General features: G+C 42.8%; 2 protein-coding genes across 2 annotated transcripts; both read left to right on the top strand.

Annotated features, from left to right (window-relative positions):
• Positions 1-1,993: 1,993 nt before the first annotated feature.
• Positions 1,994-4,465, top strand: gem (GTP binding protein overexpressed in skeletal muscle). The gene is made up of 4 exons (XM_075466669.1): positions 1,994-2,784; positions 3,068-3,144; positions 3,238-3,442; positions 3,541-4,465. Exons 1-4 carry the CDS (start codon positions 2,430-2,432, stop codon positions 3,822-3,824), a joined length of 921 nt encoding a protein of 306 aa, XP_075322784.1. The 5' UTR covers positions 1,994-2,429; the 3' UTR covers positions 3,825-4,465.
• Positions 4,466-7,405: 2,940 nt separating this feature from the next.
• Positions 7,406-17,617, top strand: cdh17 (cadherin 17, LI cadherin (liver-intestine)). Its single transcript, XM_075466668.1, has 18 exons — positions 7,406-7,453; positions 7,949-8,044; positions 8,490-8,627; positions 8,745-8,880; positions 9,701-9,859; positions 10,237-10,389; positions 11,218-11,423; positions 11,551-11,682; positions 11,767-11,917; positions 12,704-12,913; positions 13,005-13,081; positions 13,156-13,344; positions 14,268-14,512; positions 16,114-16,241; positions 16,330-16,554; positions 16,673-16,783; positions 17,103-17,219; positions 17,384-17,617. Exons 1-18 carry the CDS (start codon positions 7,406-7,408, stop codon positions 17,467-17,469), a joined length of 2,607 nt encoding a protein of 868 aa, XP_075322783.1. The 3' UTR covers positions 17,470-17,617.
• Positions 17,618-19,029: the final 1,412 nt, after the last annotated feature.

Below are 19,029 nucleotides of genomic sequence, written 5' to 3'. Positions count from 1 at the left end.
GGTTTATTGTAAGCCAGGGCGTGTTGATTCTTTCAAATAAAACTCCAGTTATCAGCCGTGAGTCACGCCATGTGTCTTTCAGTTTAGGGCCAGCCTCCTCCCACGCCTTCATTGACTTTTAGTTGAAGCACCACTAAGACGGACGGATGTTTGTCTTATTTTAGCTTTCTGGTAAAAAACAAAAAACAAAAACCCAAACATATATCACAGGCTTGTTGCGTTCAACTTGTTCATTCGAGTGGTGGCAGTTACGTGGATAAGTCCTTAGATAACTCCTGAGATACCCCCTCTTGATGTAATATGGAAGCTTTACGCCTTGACAAGGTCAACAGTGGAAAAATTAACATTTGGGAATAATTCGTGGTGTCTTTCTTGGCCAGCGTTGCAATGTCTGTTAATCATCTGCCAGGTTAGATGGGAGCAGAGATTTGGATCAGTAGTCATCACGTCCAGTGAGGAAATCCTTCACCACAGTTTAGTGTAACTTTTAACAGAGGGAGGCAGATTTCTCTTATCTTGTTAACTCTGTGATCAGTTCAGTGGCTGCATGATGATATTGCCCCGAAAGGCTCTCTTGGCAAATGCCAAACAAAGCTGGATCTTGAAGGAGCTTTTCTGTAAAATGACTTGAGAGATCATCGTTGCAGAGGCCTGATATTTTGCTTGTAAAGTCATCTTTTGATAGGGGCAGCTCTAGATTGGGATGGTAAAGTCAGGGTTTCCTCTCTGCTTTTTGGGGGACCGTAAACATCATCCATCCGCGAACGGAAACAAAAGACAACCCCTGTCTATGTTGATCATCAAAAAATGTCTTTTATGCTCAAGGAAAGTAAACACGAATTCACGAGAAACGACATGAAGAAAAATCAAGAGTAATTTCATCGCAACAGCGGTTGTTTGCTGGGTAAAGCGTCTTTACAAGAGGTACAAGAAGAACCTTTTAAATGGAAGTTCCTCATAAAACATTCAAAAACGTCCTTCGCAGGCTGTGATGTTCAGGAAAACCCAGCTGGGATTTTGTGATAAAGTTTTTTTTAATGGCTTATAATCGGTTTATCCACTTTACTTCACACTGGGATTTTTGTCTGTTTTCGTAAATCCCCCACTTGTAGAGACGACTCCTGACACGTGCCTGTTGTGTTCAGCTGGAAGGAGTGCAGGTGGAAAGAGCTATCCAGATGTGGAGAACCGAAGTCTGCACTACACAGCTGCTGCTAGCATGTCTGCAGGGGAACGAAACATGAAAACTGAGCCCAGCTCCTTTAAAGGAGAAGGACAGAAGGGGAAAATGTTTTTGATGTGACATAAACAAGCAGATGAGGATAACCACTGAGAGTACTAATGTTTTTTCTTTTCTTTCACAAGATATTGACCTGACCTCTTTTCAGAAATGCATATATATTTGTGTGGTAGAAATTTTTAAAACATTTTTTTTAAGCTGACATTGTGGTATCAGGAGAGTTGTTGGTCATTTTTTTCCTTTTTTGGGGAAGGAAAAAGAGAGATGACATGCAGGAGAGGGCCACAGACTGCGACTGAAACCCGGGATGAGGACCTTCATGCTGCTGCTGTAGGTAATCGAGTTTAACATGATGGGATGGACAGCTCAACACCTGAACCCTGAAAGGACATGCAGGATCTTAATCTGCAAATGGAAAACCCATCGTATCTCATCAGAGATTAATTGAATGTGAGTGTATAAAGTTGGAAGTGACACAGGGTCAAACATTACACATCAAATGCTTTAAAGGAGTCAAAGTTACATTCCTCCACTGGAGTCAATCTATTAAGCGGACATCATGTAAACATAATACAGCTCTGAAGTCTGGGTAGATTCTGTAATGTCATGGATTGTTAAACCCCTAAATCCCTCAGTCGCTTCTGGCACAAATATAGCCCACTGCTTTGCCATGTGCACATAATTCAAAAACAGTAAATATCCCCCCTCTCCGCCCCCGCCTTTCTTCCCTTTATAAAGACTGCAGGGAAACCCCATTAGAGACATCCTCTGCTGGAGATTACAGAGACAGCAGAGAGACCATCAGATGTGGAAGTCGCTCGGGGATTTACCAATCATTTTCCAAGTTTAACTTTGTTTTTTAATGCGGGATTCACGTCAGTTTGAGTTTGGTTATTATTTTTTTGTGTTTGTGTTATTAGCCTTGTTGTGGTAACTTACTGCTGAGTTGTAGATGGGATGGAAAGGTAGAAGAGTCCCTTTTATCATTTTAGGACACAGTTTAGGGCGCACGTTAGCTCAGTTTATGACGTTTTTGGGAATAAAAAAGTGTAAAAGCGACTTTTAAGAACGCAGCAGGGATTTTTTTAAATTTTTTTCCCGTTTAATTTTCGGGGTGTTTTGCCTGATAAGAGAGGTTAAAAACCGCTCTGTAGTTCCACATCTTCACCGGACTTTAGCCACCGGCACCATGCTATCCAGTGTGCGCCGGCACAGCCTCCGCCTGCAGACCGAGCTCCACCGGTGGAGCATCTGCGACCCGGGCAGCCACCTCCTTCCGGACAGCCTCTTCGCCCGGGTCCCCGCCTGCATCTCCCGCTCCAAGTCCTGCGCCAGCTCCGCTGGTGAGTCGGAGGGAAGCCGCGGGAGCTGGTCGTCCTCAGACTCGGTCATTTCCACCGACTCGGCCGGGGATCCGGTGGAGCAAGGCAGACCGTACAGGGTGGTGCTGCTGGGGGCCAGCGGTGTCGGTAAGACGGCGTTCTCCAGCATCTTCGCCGGAGCAGCGGACAGCATGGACAGCGATGACTGCGAGCTGTGTGGAGGTAAGACAGAGACTGCTTAAGAAACCTATTATACTGCTGTTTTTTTTTAATTTTTTTATTATACGGTTTTCTTATATAAATACGTGTAAATATTCAGTAACTATTTAAAATATGGTTCCACAAAAAGTTTTGAAAAAAAAAAAAAATCTAAAAAGAGTAGCTGCTAATAATGTGATAATACTCTTAATTACTTAAATTAATGAGCTGAAAATAAATCTCCAAACAGAGCTATAGCTGCACTCATACACTTATGTAAAGATCTTTCTCTCTTGTTTATTTTCAGATGAAGTGTGTGAAAAAGAAATTGAAGTGGATGGGGAGCCTGCAATTTTGACCCTGTTGGACACATGGGATGCAGAGGTGAGAGGGAAACTGAATCAGAGGATGGGAGCACATCAGTGCGCACACTGTGGGATGCTGTGCCCTTTTATTAACTGTGTGTGTGCTTTGCAGACTGACAGCGAATGGACCCAGGAGCGCTACACGCAGACGGGTGATGCCTACCTCCTGTTGTACTCTATAACTGACCGGACCTCGTTCCTGCGAGCTTCAGAGCTTCGGATAACCCTGCGCCGCTTCCGGCCCGCCCGGCACACTCCAATCATCTTAGTGGGGAACAAGTGTGACCTGGTGCGGCGCAGAGAGGTGTCAACAAATGGTAAGGAGACGCAATCCCTGTCTCTTAAAGTCATGAGCACACTTTAAGTTCAAAAGCAGCTGAAGGGGTTTGACCTCATCGTCTCATTCTTGTTTCAGAGGGCCGTGCTTGTGCAGCTGTGTTTGACTGCAAGTTCATTGAGACATCAGCTGCCATGCAGCATAACGTCTGGGAGGCTTTCTACGGCATCGTGCGACAGCTGCGTTTACGCCGAGACTCTAAAGAAGAGAACAAACGTCACAGGCACACAAACTCTAACCGGCGCCGCGAGAGCCTCCCTGTGAAGGCCAGACGTTTCCTCGACAAGATGGTCGCAAAGAACAATCCCAGTATGGCGTTCTGGCTTAAATCCAAGTCCTGCCATAATCTCTCTGTGTTGTAGACGCTCCACACCAAAGCTCTGAGCAGATGACCAAGTTACAGGCTGCAGAAGAGAATCTGTGGGTAAGCCTGGAGGGAAGGCTGCTTCAGAGGGGCTACAAGTTGGATGGTTTAGTCCTCGCTGTGTGAACCATCCACCCTCCACTCAGCTCAGCCCGGCTGGTGTGCATGAGAGGTGTTTGCAGCTGTCTGCGCTGCCATCATACTGTGTGATGCAGTCTAATCTAGACTGGATGGGCTGGACAGCCAGAAGTGATGTTGTTGGACATGTGATGCCGCTGAGACAGAAATATTTGAGAGACGGGAGTTCGACTGGTGGGAACTGAGGAAAAAGAAGGGATTTTTGTTCATTCCTGTGTCAGCTTTTTCTCACTTTTCTCTTTCCTTATGACTTTGCTCCAGCTTTCAAGAAAATCTGTTGACTGTTCATCCCTAAGTGCAAAATATCACTGGTTGTAAGCTTTTGATAATTACATGTGATTAATGTATGTTAATGCTTCTGTGATGCCCATGAAGTTCTTTTGTTGACTGTATTTATAGCGTATTTTATTTTACACTTACTGTAAGTACAAACGAGACTGATAATGTGCTGTGTTTTGCTACTTGGAAGTAGTTTGACCATTGCTTGATGAAATAAAGTGACATCTTATTTAGAAGGAATGATAATTGGCCCTTTTTTTCCCTGTCAGTTCACTAAAGAGAAATGAAAAGGGATGACTCATCGTTGTCTCACAAAAGAAACACAAACAAGGTACAACAGCGACACAACCAAGCTGATGAAAGATGGGTTAGGTAGCGACTTTTAGAATAAAAACATTGTTTTTTTTTTCTTTTTCGTGCGTGTGTGTGTCATCTGAATGGGTACAGATTTAACTGCTCAGAGACAGATTTGGGTCACAGAACAACACTGAGCATCAAGCCCTAACTCTCAGATCATCTCTTAGATTTTTGTGTCAGTTTTTTTTTTTTTTTTTTTTTCTTCTGAAGAGCAGTAGAACTCTAGAAAATATGTTGCCACGGTAACAGTCTGATAATTGCTAGTGTGTGTGATCTGTATGTTGGATTCGGGCAGAGCAGGCAGATGGCGTTGGAGCGTGTTGGCGAGGATATCATGCGTCCTGTACACAGGATCAAGGCAGAGCCGTGTACGGGACCATATTTTACATAACGGTGTCACTTCCATCTGATTTCATGGCTTCATCCACTGGAGGATCAACACTACAGTCATAGGTTTTGGTTAAATAGTGAGCCTGTGAAACAGTGACTCCCTCACAGCTCGTTTTCTACAGTTGCAGATTCACACAGTTCTCGTCCTTGTTGTCAAGCAGCTCTGTAAAGCCCTCGACGTAGGGTGCCAGCATGTGCATCAAGGAAGATAATCCCAGCTGTATGTGTGGCGAGGTCACAAAGATGATGATAAGGTTAAAGGACAAACTAAAGACTTGCCGTCATTCTTCAGGGCATTTTAAGACATTTAAGAAACTAGGTTTCGATGAGGTAGGAAAATGCATAAGCAGCTGAGCTCATGAGAGGTAGTCTAAGCCTCTGTTTCGTAGGTGCCTTGACCTGCTGAATCACACTGATGACCTCGGAGCTTTGTGTTCTTGTACGGCAATGGACTGTGATTCCCATTGTCTACACAAATCTTCTTATCAGTACAGCTACCAATGGAAAATTTGTCAGGAAACAGTGCAGAGGTCAAAGTCTGAGGGGAAATAAGAAGCTCAAGCTCTGAACTACAAGATTCTGAAGAGATTGTTTAATTTTTACACGCCTTTTTCTTTTAGCGTTCCTCTTTTTGGTCTCATTTTACATAAACGCTGTATGGACATGAAAAACATTTTGCTGTGTGATTGTTCTGTTTTTCTTTCCCCAGAGGAATAAAAAATGACAAGCTTATGACTTTCAATTTAATGTAAAATCAGCGACTAATAGTTGTCGGTAATGGGTTTGTCTTTCATAGTACTGTATGTATCATTGTTCTGCTCTTCCTGTCTCTATCGCTCATGTCAGCTGCTCTCCTATTGGTCAGCGTAACATAAGGGCAGGGTGATTAGACAATCATTAGATCCAATAAAACATTGCTAGTTAACACTCTGTTAAAGTTTGACCAGACAGCGTAGAGCTGCTCGGATCACTCTGAGGTCTGACGGGTGACTTGCTCGATCTTTCCTGCAAGGTAAGTCGCCTCGCTCTCCTGTCTGCTGGTTTTCAGGTTTCTTGGGTGTAAGGAGAATTATTTGGGAAGTGTAAGTAGAAACAAAGTGGAGTTACTGTTGTTTTTGATGGATTGTGTGATAAATCTGTCAGATATTTTCAGGTATTTGCAGGAGTGCTGTGATCTTGACTTGACTTTGGCAGGGCCTAGTATAAGGCGTTGGCAGATACCGACCTCTTGTTCTTTGTTGCTTCACTGCATGTTTCCAGCATCCGGTAATGATCCATATGGAAGACTGAATTTAGTGCCAGAGCTGATTAAATTCAATCTGACAGAGGTCATTCAGTAATTGAGCCAAGAGGCTGAAGAAAAACCCTTTCAGTTTATTTCTTACATGAAACATGGGCAATAAATCCTTTCCTGAGTGGAAGGTTTTGAAATCAATCTGGATGGAAGTTTGAAAAGCTTCAAACCCACGAAGGACTTGATGGTTAAATGTCTCTCAATCATCAGAGATATTTTGCTACTTTAAGATAAAAAGCAAAAAAAAAACTTTCAGGCAATCAAGATTTTTATTAATAAGAAGTGTCAGTCGATATCGTTGATATTAGTTGTGCTGTGCTACCAAAAGGTCATTAGTCATAACTCAATGTCACCTTCACTCAACCAGCTGACTTCACCTCTTTCTTTCGCTTGCTAAGTGCAAACCCGCAAACATTAGCAACTCATTCATGATAAGTTGATTAAACAGAGTCAGCTGCAAAATAAATACAGTTTTTGCTTGAATTTCATCTCACATTTTGCAGCCAGATATATTTCTGCAACAGCAAAGCCATGTTAATTATCAGTAAGAAGTCCTTTACATGCTATGTATTCTTCAGACAAACATGAAATGTTTAACATGTTTTATATGTGCCATTAACTGCTTTGCAAAGTGTAGCATGTCTGGACAACGCAGATGCAAAAAATGGATCCTTTTTCCATGCACAAATACTACATATTCCCTTAAAATCTAACTCACACAAACCCACAGCCAAGCTTGCAATTTATTCTAGACTGCCATAAAGTCACCAGGGTTACAAATTTGTTTTGACCTTTGCATACCTGCATCACATTTTCACCCATCAGGATCTGAGTTACAGGAGTTTCCGTTTCTGTTCAGGTCACTGCTTCACCTGGTTGTGAAGGTGGAGTCACACGTATTGGCTGAAAGTATGTGAACCGTGATAGTGTGCGCATGCTTGTATTCAAGGACACATTTTCTTTGTCAGTGAGGCCCAAATAAGTTCAAATGTTTATCATTGATAAGATTCAGTTATATAAAATCGTCCTCATCATGTCACATCATCTCTTAAACCTCCTTCAGCGTTTTTTCTGACTCCTTTCTCCCACATCTCCTCCTCTTCCTCCTCCAGACCGTGATAATGCCACCCATGGTGCATCTGTTGTTGCTCCCAGTCCTGTTCAGCATTGTGAGTACACCGCACCACCAACGGCTTCTGCTGTCCCTCAATACATATTCATTATAAATGCACAAACCTGTTAAAAGACGTGTGAGCCACTTGGTGTGGATTAATACTTAAATTTGATGTATCGGAAGTACAGGAAAAGCCAATCTTTTTACCATTTGGAGCATAATATGAAAAGAGATTGCTGATAATTGTGTGCAATGTGAAAAAAATCGTTTGAAAGGAAACCTACGATAACTTATTTAAATGACTAAAGTGAACCGTGAAAGTGTTGCTAAACTCAGGGTTAGCTGTTTGACTGTAGACTTTGCTCTCTCATTCCAGGGGGAATATAGGAATTCCACCATTGTCATGTAATTTTGGTTCAATAAATAACTGCCCTCAGTGCTTGACTTGATTCATGTTACGACACAGAGCTGGAGTGAAAAGCAGCCGTGAGGTTGACAGGTTGAGTTTTACATCCGGCTGTGTGTGACCTTTGACCCTGTGCTGTGATAGGCTGGTGCGAAGGACCTGGAGGAAAAGAAGGGCCCATTTGTGGACACACATTTAGACGTGCCAGAGGGGACACCAGTGCCCTATGCAATGTATCAGGTATTGCACACACAGGAGCAGCTGTACAAAAGTACAATCAAATGAAATTATTCAAACTCTTATTTAGATAGAAAATGGAACAAAGAAAACAAATGTTGGAACTAATGTTTTATCTTCAATAATTGAATCTGATGAAGGCAACAGAAAGTTGGGAAAGAAATAATTACCTGGCAGCATGTCTGTATTATGATAGGGTATAGAAAGATTTTTTTTTGAGTACTTGAGTACATTTTGAGTTCTTCTTCTATGGTCGTCTTTTTAGCACACACTATGCCCAGAACATTTGCCAAGTATGGGTTTTAGAGGATGTCATCATGTGTTGTCACTTAAACCACATTCTCTTGCCAAAGCTTTCCTTTGTCATTGGTTATATTAAACAAATTGAAAGTAGTCAGTTATCGTGACCGCAAGTCTTCTAATTTTACTTCTCGCCTTCCTCTTTTAGTTTCAGGTGTCACTTCCCGGTGTTAATGGTTTCAGGCTGAGCGGGGAAGGTAAAGACGTCATTAAGATGTCGAACGATGGGTGGCTTTTCCTGGAGAAACCTCTGGACTGGTCAAGCGATAACCATTACGTCATCAAGGTATCAGGGTCTCTCTGTCCCTATTAAGGCAGAAATCATACTGATGAATTGTAGTAGCAATACAACACATATTCATGTCCAGCATGCTTGTGTTTGTTTGTGTGAAACTAAATACAGGTGGAGGCGTTGGCCGATCATGAAGTGGTGGATGGCCCAGTTTATGTGACTATAAATGTTTTGGACGTCAACAACAACGCTCCCCGCTTCAATCAGAGTAGCTACCCAGCTCTGGTTCAAGAAAAAAGTCCAGCAGGTGCGGGTTTCATAAGAGGAGGGGGAACAAAAGATTAGAACAAAAGAAAAGAGTTACTTCTTATGAACGTGTGCCTCATTTGCCTCATCAAAGGCACAAATAGTGGCTTTCTTTTGAAGCCATTCCTTTCTTTGCTGGACTGTAAAGGTCATGGAGTTAAAGATCGATACTGTTTTGTATAGTTTTCAACACCTAATCCATGTCTAAATCATGCAAAGCCTTTTTCAAAGTTCCCTGAATTGTTTTCTTTTTTTTTTTTTTTACATAGCCCTGAATTTGGAGCTATTTAAATAAACTTGAATTGAATTGAAGTTGGAAAATAAGCGATACGCCTTACGTCCATGAAGATTATGCTCTTAGTCATAATGAAATATGATGGTTCCTTCTACTATAAAGCTGGTTGACATTAGCAGAAATAAAAGTGGAAAAAACTGAAGTTGAATGGGGTTAAAAGACTGCTGCTTGGTTGTGAGTTTAGCTGTCTTGGATATGAGTTACTAGCATACATAAACAAGAAGAAACTGTCCTGTTAAAGCTGTTTTGATAAATGTTTATCATCTCTGTCGTTGGATTTGTTCTTAAAGAAGGGGAAAAAAACGTAGGAGACCTATCTGTCCCAAAAATGGCAGAAAAAGGTGGTGTACTATAGCATGAAAATCCACTTTTGCAGTTTAAAGAATTTTTGACAAGCAGTGTCTATATATTGTATGTATACTATGTAAAAACTTTGATCCAGTCTCTATAGCTCGCTGTTTTGAGCTACTAAAGCCCACCTTTCACTCCGATCAGAACCTCACATCAGCTCTCTCCGTGGTTCCAGGTGTCCCCTTTGCCCGAGTGTTTGCATCGGACCTGGACGACCCAGAGACACCCAACGCTCATCTACGCTACAGCCTGGTCAGCCAGATCCCCAACAATCACAACATCCTCCTGTTCCAGATTGACCCCGACACCGGAGAGATCTCGACCACAGAAGAAGGTAACGCACTCGCCTGTGCACGCACGCACGCACAAACACAAACACAAATGCAGACACACTGTAGGTGCAGTGTTTGTGGGAAAGTCTGTAATCTACCCATCTCTGCCTGTAATCTGGCAGCATAGCACCACGGTGAACCCAGATTACACAGCTCATCCCATGTGCTCAAGATTAACGCTGATTGGAGGCAGATTGCCTAAATGTGTCGCGTGATGTTGATTCTCACTGCTCTGTGAGTGTGAGAATGTAAATTACTTGTAAACCAGCTGCTTCTATAAAAACATGTCTGTCGTGTGTGTCCGTGTTCACGTTCAACACACATGAGCGTGTGTGTGCGCTCATGTTTATTGACATTTTGTGTGTCTGTTTTTTAACAGGGGAGCAGAGGCTGAAGGCCCGAGAAGGAATCCAGTATGGCAGGGGGGAAGATCAGAGCATTGATGCTCTGAAAGGGAAGTTTGACGAGTACTGCTCAGTGCAGAAGGTCCCTTACGAACAAAACCCCTTCTTCACTTGCGTGCAGCGAGCAGGTTTGTTTCCACAGAGGTTCACAGCAGAGCTGTAACATCTTGTAACTAACTCTTTATTTAGAAAATCGACAGAATGGATGATATATTTAAAGTGCAGAATATTTGGGCAGCGAAGGAAGAAGTCTCATCTTTATCATTTACAGCTACAAATTTTGAGAGAAAAATGCACACCCTGTTTGGTCAATACTCAGTAACACTCCTCATGTCAAGTATCACAGCTTGTAAACAATTTCTACAGCAGTTTGATGTGTGTGTCAGTCAATTCTATAAGCAGTTCTGCCTAAAAGTTGCAGTTCTTCCGGTCTCAATTTGACCCCCATCTTTTCTGTTAGGTGTAATTTCTGAAACGTAGCCACAGAACTCAAATGCTTTTCCATCTTCTTATAGCGTTCTCCGGCTTTGAGGGAGTCAGTTATTCAAAAATCTCAGAGTATTGGGCATCTGCTTAGAGGAGCCCATAGCTGTTGATTGTCAAGATGAAAACCTTAAGTAGTTTACAAATTTGCATGATCTGTCCCTTCCTACTGACTGCTGTTGACAAGCAATATCCCTAAAAAGCTAAAGAAGGTCTGAGGCGTTGGTTACAGTTTTGAATGAATGAATGAACGAATGACTTAATACTTTGTCCATCTCCTGTCTCCATGTCTTCTGGTTATCTATTCGGCTTAAATGCATTGAGGAATTGGTGACCTTGGGGCTTTTTTTCTCCTGGTGTTTCATAACTGGTGTGAATGGTTTAATTGAGGAAATAATCGTAATTGTATCGTAATTAATCGTAATAACACTTTGATTCTAATTGCAATCTTTATTTTCCGCCTGTGGTGATAGAGATTAGGAGGCAGAACAAGGACCCCCTGGAGGACCCAGACTACACCCTGATTGTGCGTGTCGAAGACCTGGGAGGAGGTTCAGAGACGGCACTGAGCGGAAGCGCCAGAGTACAAATTGTTGTGCAAGAGAACCTGTGGTTCAGCCCTGGGCCCATAACCATTAAAGAGAACTTAAAGGGTGTTTACCCTCGGATCATTGCAAAGGTAAGGTGGGCTTTTCATGACTAAGCTGCACAATTCTCATAATACCCGCCCAGACCTAACACATCTACAATACAATTAGCAATTGACCATCATAATATGGGCCTTTCTCTCTTTTCTCTGCATTCAGGTCCAGTCTAACACCCCCAATGCCATCTACACATTAGTGCAGAAAGAGCGAGAGCTGAAATTCCCCTTCAGGATCACAGAAAATGGAGAAATACTGCTGACTGAGGAGCTGGACAGAGAAGAAAAGGACATGGTAGAAAACACGTCTATAGTTTGTACATTCAATCTTCCATAACTCATAAAGAAACGAGGTCTAACTTGTATTGCTCTTTTTTAGTACATCCTGGTTGTGTTCGCAAAAGATTCCAGTGGCAAAGAGGTAGATCCACCCATGGAGATTCAGATCTTGGTGGAGGATGAGAATGACAACCCACCAGTGTGTGAAAATGAGGAGAGTGTGCTTGAGGTGCAGGAGGATGAGCCTGTAGGTAAGATATGAATGTGTGTGTATGTTACAAAAAATCTTTTCAAGGCACATAACTTTTTCTCAACTCATTTTTTACTTCTTCTTTTTGCTTTGTGTTCTGTGTTTGGGGGCTCGTAAACCAAAGTGACACATTATTTACACTTAAGTCACAGTTAAAAGTGGCATTAAAACAAAAAAAATAATGGAAAAGGTTCTTTAATAAGCAGGGGAAATAAGACACATTCGTCAAGCACTTTACAACAGAGGATGAAATCCTTGCTGCAGCTGACTAGGATTGGAGGCTGATCCTTGTCCCCCTGCATCGTATCTCTCCCCTTCTTCTAGCACTGAATTGTCCATCTAAAATCAATTTTATCTGTTGGTGTGAAGTCCCCCAGGTATTTGATTACCAAAATTCACATTAATGTGATAGAAAAACAAGTATGTTAGTGATATACAGATAGCAGAAGTGGAACTCTTGGAAACAAAACACTGGAGAGTGAATTTGTGCTTTATGACCAATCAGTACACCAAATAGCAGACTGGGCCTTTCAGGAGGGGGGCCTTAAAGAGACAGGGTCTACAATGGTCAATTTCAGGCAGGTAAAAAAATAGATACAGTATTTTTCTGTAAAACTGGTTTATTATTACCCTCAAAGTAGAATAGAAAACTCGTAAATAAGCCCAAAATGGGCTCTGTAAGTGATTTAATGTTTCATTCATGACTGCCGGAGACTCTTGAATTCAAGATGATTTTTAAGTTGTGAGACATCTATTGACAGGTTTTCTTACAAAATTTCTATTCCAGGCAGCGCGGTAGGACAGCTGTTGGTCCATGATGACGATAAAGAAGGGACGTTGAATTCTCAGCTGACTTATACCATCGTGTCCCAAAGTCCACCAGCTGCATCCAACGCCTTCTCCATCGACGAGGCTTCTGGAAGAATTCAGGCGCTGCGCATGTTTCGGCGAAAAGAACAGCAGGTCTACAACCTCGAAGTCAAAGTCAGCGACTCAGGTAACACAAACACTGCATGCAAACACACCTGTAGGCAGAGTTCAATCATTTGTTTCACTCCAGAATGAGGCACTCATGGCTTTTGGCACAGATTTCAGCACCGTTTGTAAGGTGGTCATCAAGGTCATCGACGTCAACAACGAGATTCCTATCTTTGAGAAGAACGATGTAAGTATTTGAGCCACCGCTCGTGTTTATTGTGCTCTTTGAAGGATGTTCTTACTGTGTGTGTCGATGTGCAGTATGGCAGCCACGATTTGGCAGAGGACACACCTGTAGGACACACCGTGCTGACCATCAGAGCTACAGATGCTGATGACCCTGACAGCGGCAGTTCGCTTATTGAGTTCCACATCTCTGCAGGCGACGATGACAAAGTCTTTACTGTGGAAACTGATGGCATGGGTGTCGGTCATCTGGTCATCGCTAAGGTGCAGTATCTCTACTCCCACCTGTTTGTCTGGAACGTCTAGAATTTGATGCCAGCAATGCACTCATAGAAGTTCAAAGAGAGGAAAAAAATGGCAAAAAAAGTACATAGTTATTTGTTCTGAGAGATTATACAATCAGTAGATTACAGGTTAGGGTGTCAGGATTATAAATAGAGTATCCACCAATGGCTGAGTCTTTACAAGCAAGTACAAAGTTCCCAAAAAGTATTTCTCATCTAAAATTATGAAGAAGTTTGGTCTTTTTTAAACATCTACAGAGCGTAAAATAATGAAAAGATACTGCGATTTTGGGGAAGTCTCAGTGCATAAAGGCCAAGGATGGAAACCATTGGCAGATGCTTGTGACCGTTGAGCCCACAGGCAGCCTGGCATGACAGCAGGAGGCCATACATCAGCTCTGGTCAGAGTTCTCTAAAGATGAGCTCATCTCAGATGCACAGAGAGACAGAAGACACGTTTTCTGTGGTCAGATGACTCCTAGTGTCAGCTGCCTTTTCGAGAGGGGGGGGGGGGGCTGCTCTATGTGCCAAAGATGAGAAAGACTTTCCAGTCTGTTAGCAGTGAGATGGTATGGGGGGTGCATCAGTGCCCATGGCATTGGACAGTGGGCAATGTCAGACCTCAATCTGTATAACTTACAAAAGTGTGGCTTCACTGGCACAGAGTGTGTGTGTGTTTGATAGGACTGCCTGCAGTCCAGATCTGTGTCCTGTTGGGTCCTGCAGGCTTCTGTGTCCAATATACACACAATACTGAAAGAAACCTGTGGCAGCAGCTAGTACACATACGATAGCAATAGAGTGTTCAGACCTAGTAGTTGTGACTTTTAGGATCCTGAAAACCTTTTTCTGCTCCTCTGATCCGGGCAGCTCTTTCTAACTAGCTCACATCTCCCTCAACAGCCTCTGGACTTCGAGTCCTCTCCCACCTACAACCTCCAGATCGATGCTCGCAACCCAGAGCCGCTGATGAAGGATCTAGAGTACGGCAGCCAGGCCACCGCCGTCGTCTCTGTGTCTGTCTCTGATGTGGACGAGGGTCCAGAGTTCAGCCTGGACATCCTGGATGTGACTGTACCTGAAAACTTCACCAAAGGATCGGTGCTGCTCACTGTGGTGGCAAAGGACCCAGAGGGGAAAGAGATCAGGTAAACACGCACTGGCAGCTCAGCTGTTTTAGTCAGAACTGCTTTAACTATGAGGGCACTACGGGGACTTGGTCAAAATTGTCATCATTTTTTTTTACAAACATACTAAAAGCAAAAATAAATCAATCCCACTGACAAGTATTGCCGACTAACTTTGCAGTTTACTTTGAGTTTAAAACAGTTTAAAACACTGTTGCATGTTAGAAAACCATCGGCGATACAACTTTATACTCTATTTGTAACCCTTTTTTATATTTAGTGTCTATTCTTTTAGGTTTGTGCTAAAAAAATATTAATATGAAGAATCTAGAATACATAAAAAACGAACCCAAACATACAAACTACAAGGAGGCTGTCGGATTATTTATGAGAAAGAGAAAGAAAGCTAGAGTTTACCTTTTTGGCGATGTTTGCACAAAACTTGAGGGTGGGGATTAGCCACACAGTCAAGCTAAGCTTCACGAGTTAAGTCAGAATCCTTGTGTATGAGCTGAGCCAGGAAAGTCCCCCACATTGTCCCAAATCTGTTATGTGGGCTGAGTTTGTACAGACACAGTCTCTCCATTAGAATAAAAGACTAAATCTGCTGAAGCAAATGTACAAAGCTGGGTGACGTTGTAGATTTCCAGGTCAATAAGTTTCTTTGCAATCACTCTTTCAAAGTGCCCAACAGTCACCAAATCAAATGAAAGTTAAAACCTTCCTGCAGAGCATCTTAACACAGCCAGGTTGTAGTTGGATGCAATACCAATAGAATATGACTTCGAGAGCCATAATTACAGGTCAGAATTTGCACTTATCTGGCTGAAGGAATGCTGATTAAAGGCATGTTTCACACAAGTTGTCTTTGAGTGTTGAACTGTTGGAAGTTTAAACAGAACCACACCTGAGACACTACCTCCTCCCAGATCTTAGCATAGATCGAAACTTGACTGTTTCGGTGCAATCAAAGTGTTTGGAAACAGACAGAGGGGAGAGCAGCTGTTGATTATCGAATGTTCATCAGCTGTGAGTTCGGAGTGGCAGCTGGAGTTGCCACGGTGACGTTCGTGCAACAATCTTTCTTATCTGGAACTACTTCTATGAAGAGAAAATAGTGTTGTATTTGAGTCTGTGGAGAAAGTTGCCCATATTCCTGTCATTCTAATTCTGACCATTCCTTTAAATGGGATCCGTTTTATTGGTAAATTGTTTTATTTCAGAAAATCTATAGAATACATTCTGAAGCATTTATTAAGGTAATTTGGCAGTAAATTTTTTTGGCTGATGGATGGCGTAGCTGGCTGCTTTGTCCAATTTTTTTCTGAGGCCACACTCAAGAGATAAAAGATGAAGTGTATGATAGCAGCCTGAACGCAAACACACCACAGATAAAGCTTTGATAACTTACTGAGGACATTGATCCAGCAAGATGAATGCCAATGGCTGTTAGTTTGGAGTTTCAACTGTTGTCACGTGTACACAGAATATTTTATTTATTTGTTTTGGCAGCCATTGTCTCCACTGATCCCAGGTTTAGTTTGTGACCTATCACAGCTGAGCTCTTTTACTGTGTGACTGAGCGTGGCTTTTACGACTGATGACTGTGTTTTTGTGTGCAGTTTTAAGTTGGACGGTGACACTCAAGGCTGGCTGGAGATCGATTCTGCAGGAGAGATCAAGACCAAAAACAGGCTGGACAGAGAGAAACTGGAGTCTTTTGATGTCACTGTCATTGCATTTGAGAAGGGTGAGAGAGGGCATAATCACAGCTAAAAGTGTTGACCTGAGAAGAACAATTCAAGGGTTTTCATTTTTCATTTGATTCCCCTCTGAAGAGAATCCCGAGAAGTTCACTGAGCGCGTCCTCCATGTGCAGCTGCTGGATATCAACGACAACGTCCCCAAACTGACAGAGACGCAAGCCTTCATCTGTACGAAGGACCTAAATCCTGTAATCATCAAGGCCGAAGATAAAGACAGCGCTCCATTCTCCTACCCTTTCACTTTCGCCTTCGCTGACAGCAAGAAATTCCCCAACTGGGAGCTGCGCAAAATTGATGGTACGGTTGCATATTTGTTACACAAAACCAAAAACAGAAGAAGAATTGGTGCAGAAATGGAAATTTGTACCTCTTAGACTTGTGTATATTTTTTGCTTCCCTAATGTGTGTCATGCAGATATGACAGCTGAACTGCGCCTGAAGAAAAAACCAGTTCAAGATAAAACTTTCTCTCTCAACATCAACATTAAAGACAATGCAGGAGTTGGAATCACGCAGGCGTTTGAGGGTGAGTTTCTTATTCAAGTTAGTCTTAAAGGATATTAATCTAGACAAATGAATCACTTTAAAACCAACGATGAATTTATCTGTGAATCAAAGCCCTGCTTGATTTTACCACTTTGACCAGTGAAACCTCCTGCTGCCACGAACACTTATTAACAGATCAGCTAAATAGTCAGCAGTTGAGATAATAAACTGATAGAAAGGTGAGCAAATGTTAGACTTAAACTCCTGGGGTGGCACCAAGACTAAAAGCCAGTGATTGCATGTTTAAAGTCCCGTGACACCTTTCTCTACATCCTGCACGTCTCCTCTCTGCGTTCCAGTGAGAGTGTGTAACTGCACAGAGCTGGGCCACTGCTACACCCCACCTCATGGAGTGGGATTCAAACCGGGCCTGGGAACTACGATCGGGGTCCTGGCTGGCGTTCTGGGATTCTGCAGTAAGTCTGACAAACACCATGTAAAGCTGTCATCTGGTAAAACAAACTCACTGAACCGTTGTCTGTTAAGCTGAGCAATGATGTCACCGTGCAGTTTTGTGTTCCTGACTGCATTTTGGCCTCTGCTGTAACCGAATTCTGTTTTGCGTCTCCTCCTGTTGCAGTTATCAGCTTCATCATTGTGGTCAAAAACTCAGACAAAAAGCGCAAGAAGAAAGCCCTGTCTGAAGAGAACGACGCCATGATGTAAAGACACAGATGTGAAATTTTATTTATATACATTAATATCACAAGTTGTACAACATACATCCGGCATTAGATATGGATCTAAGAACACATATTTGAACAACGCTTTCACCAGACCCTTAACAAGCGTAAATGATTCAGCTGTTTTTTATGGTGCCTATTAAGTCTCTGAGCAAAGTGGATGCAAATTAGTTTCCACACCCAAGACGAGCTTATTTGCAGCCTTTTTTCTCTTAATCAATGAGCTTTCACTGTCAAAAGAACTCAGAAAATTAGTTAGATAAGTGAATAAACCATTTAAAAGTCCCTACAACTCAAGTTAGTCCTCACAAGTGTACGCAGACATTTACTTTAGCTTTAGTTTTACGCAGTTTTAGAGATTTGAGCTTGATTAATAGGTGCTGTGCCTACCAAATGAACTTGGTCGGTGTATGCCAGTCAAGCATTCGCACAGCTTGTTGAAGCTTGTTGAAACTTTATTTTCAGATTTGGCCTGTTTCATTAGCATTTTCATCAGCTGCCATGATTTGATTTTTTTTTTTTTTTAGCACAGTCTGCTGTGTTATCAGGTCTCCTGCTGAAGTTTAGCAACATCATAATGAACAATAATTACTGTGTTTTTGTAAACAGCATTTACTGCTCTGTTCTCAATAAACAAAGAAACTGGGAATCACTTTGTATGCGTCTGTATGTTTGTGCAAGTCAGGGCAGCATGTGGTGCCGCAGGTGACGGGTAACATGAGGCGCAAGCGTCTCCTCTTCCCCTTCATACACGCAGCTTCTCTGTGATTTCTTCATTTAGCTTTTACTCTACATTTGCAGTGATGTCGCATCCCCTCCTTCCTGCTGGTCCCTCGCTGAGTAGTCGAGGCCACAGCGCGGCCGCTCACTGATGCGCTGAGTCATCTCTGACAGTGGGAGACAGGCCACAGATTGGTGGTGGTGGTGCTGAAAGGAGGGTGGCATGATTGCAGGCTTTTATGCTGCACAAAGAGGGCTCAACACACAAAAGACACACATGCATGTGAGAGTTTGTGTCGGGGGGGTGGGAGGCACATGTGCTGCCATAAACATACATCCCTCCCATCCATGTGTCACGTTTGTGATTTTGTGTGTGTGCGCGTGTTTGGGATGAGTCACTGAACAGCCTGCTGCAGCGTCTACCTCCAAACGGAGGACCATGTTGGAGGTGAGGGAGAGGACTGAGCTACAGGCTCACAGTGACCAGCTCAACATGGAGCCTCTCGAATGTTTATGTCTGCACTCCATCTGTATCTGTTTCCCGGCAACACTTTCCACAACAACTCCTACACAGAGTTGTGCAGAGCGCTGCAGAGGTGGGGGAAGAAGTTGAAAGGTTGAAGGACGGAGGAGAGGAGGTGGAAGAAAGACGGGGAGAGTAAACTAGGTGATGGAGTACCGCCAAACTTCACCATCACCGCTTTGACCGCGTTGTTGTCAATAAATCAGACCTCTGCTAGAGAGGCCTTTTGTCCTAATATAGAAGTACTATAAGTAATAGTGTTAGTAATAGTAAGTACTGGAAGTAATACTACTATCACAT

Source organism: Odontesthes bonariensis, chromosome 5 (assembly GCF_027942865.1).
Source record: "Odontesthes bonariensis isolate fOdoBon6 chromosome 5, fOdoBon6.hap1, whole genome shotgun sequence".
Classification (NCBI taxonomy): Eukaryota; Metazoa; Chordata; class Actinopteri; order Atheriniformes; family Atherinopsidae; genus Odontesthes; species Odontesthes bonariensis.
This window is presented reverse-complemented; position numbering and strand designations above follow the sequence as displayed.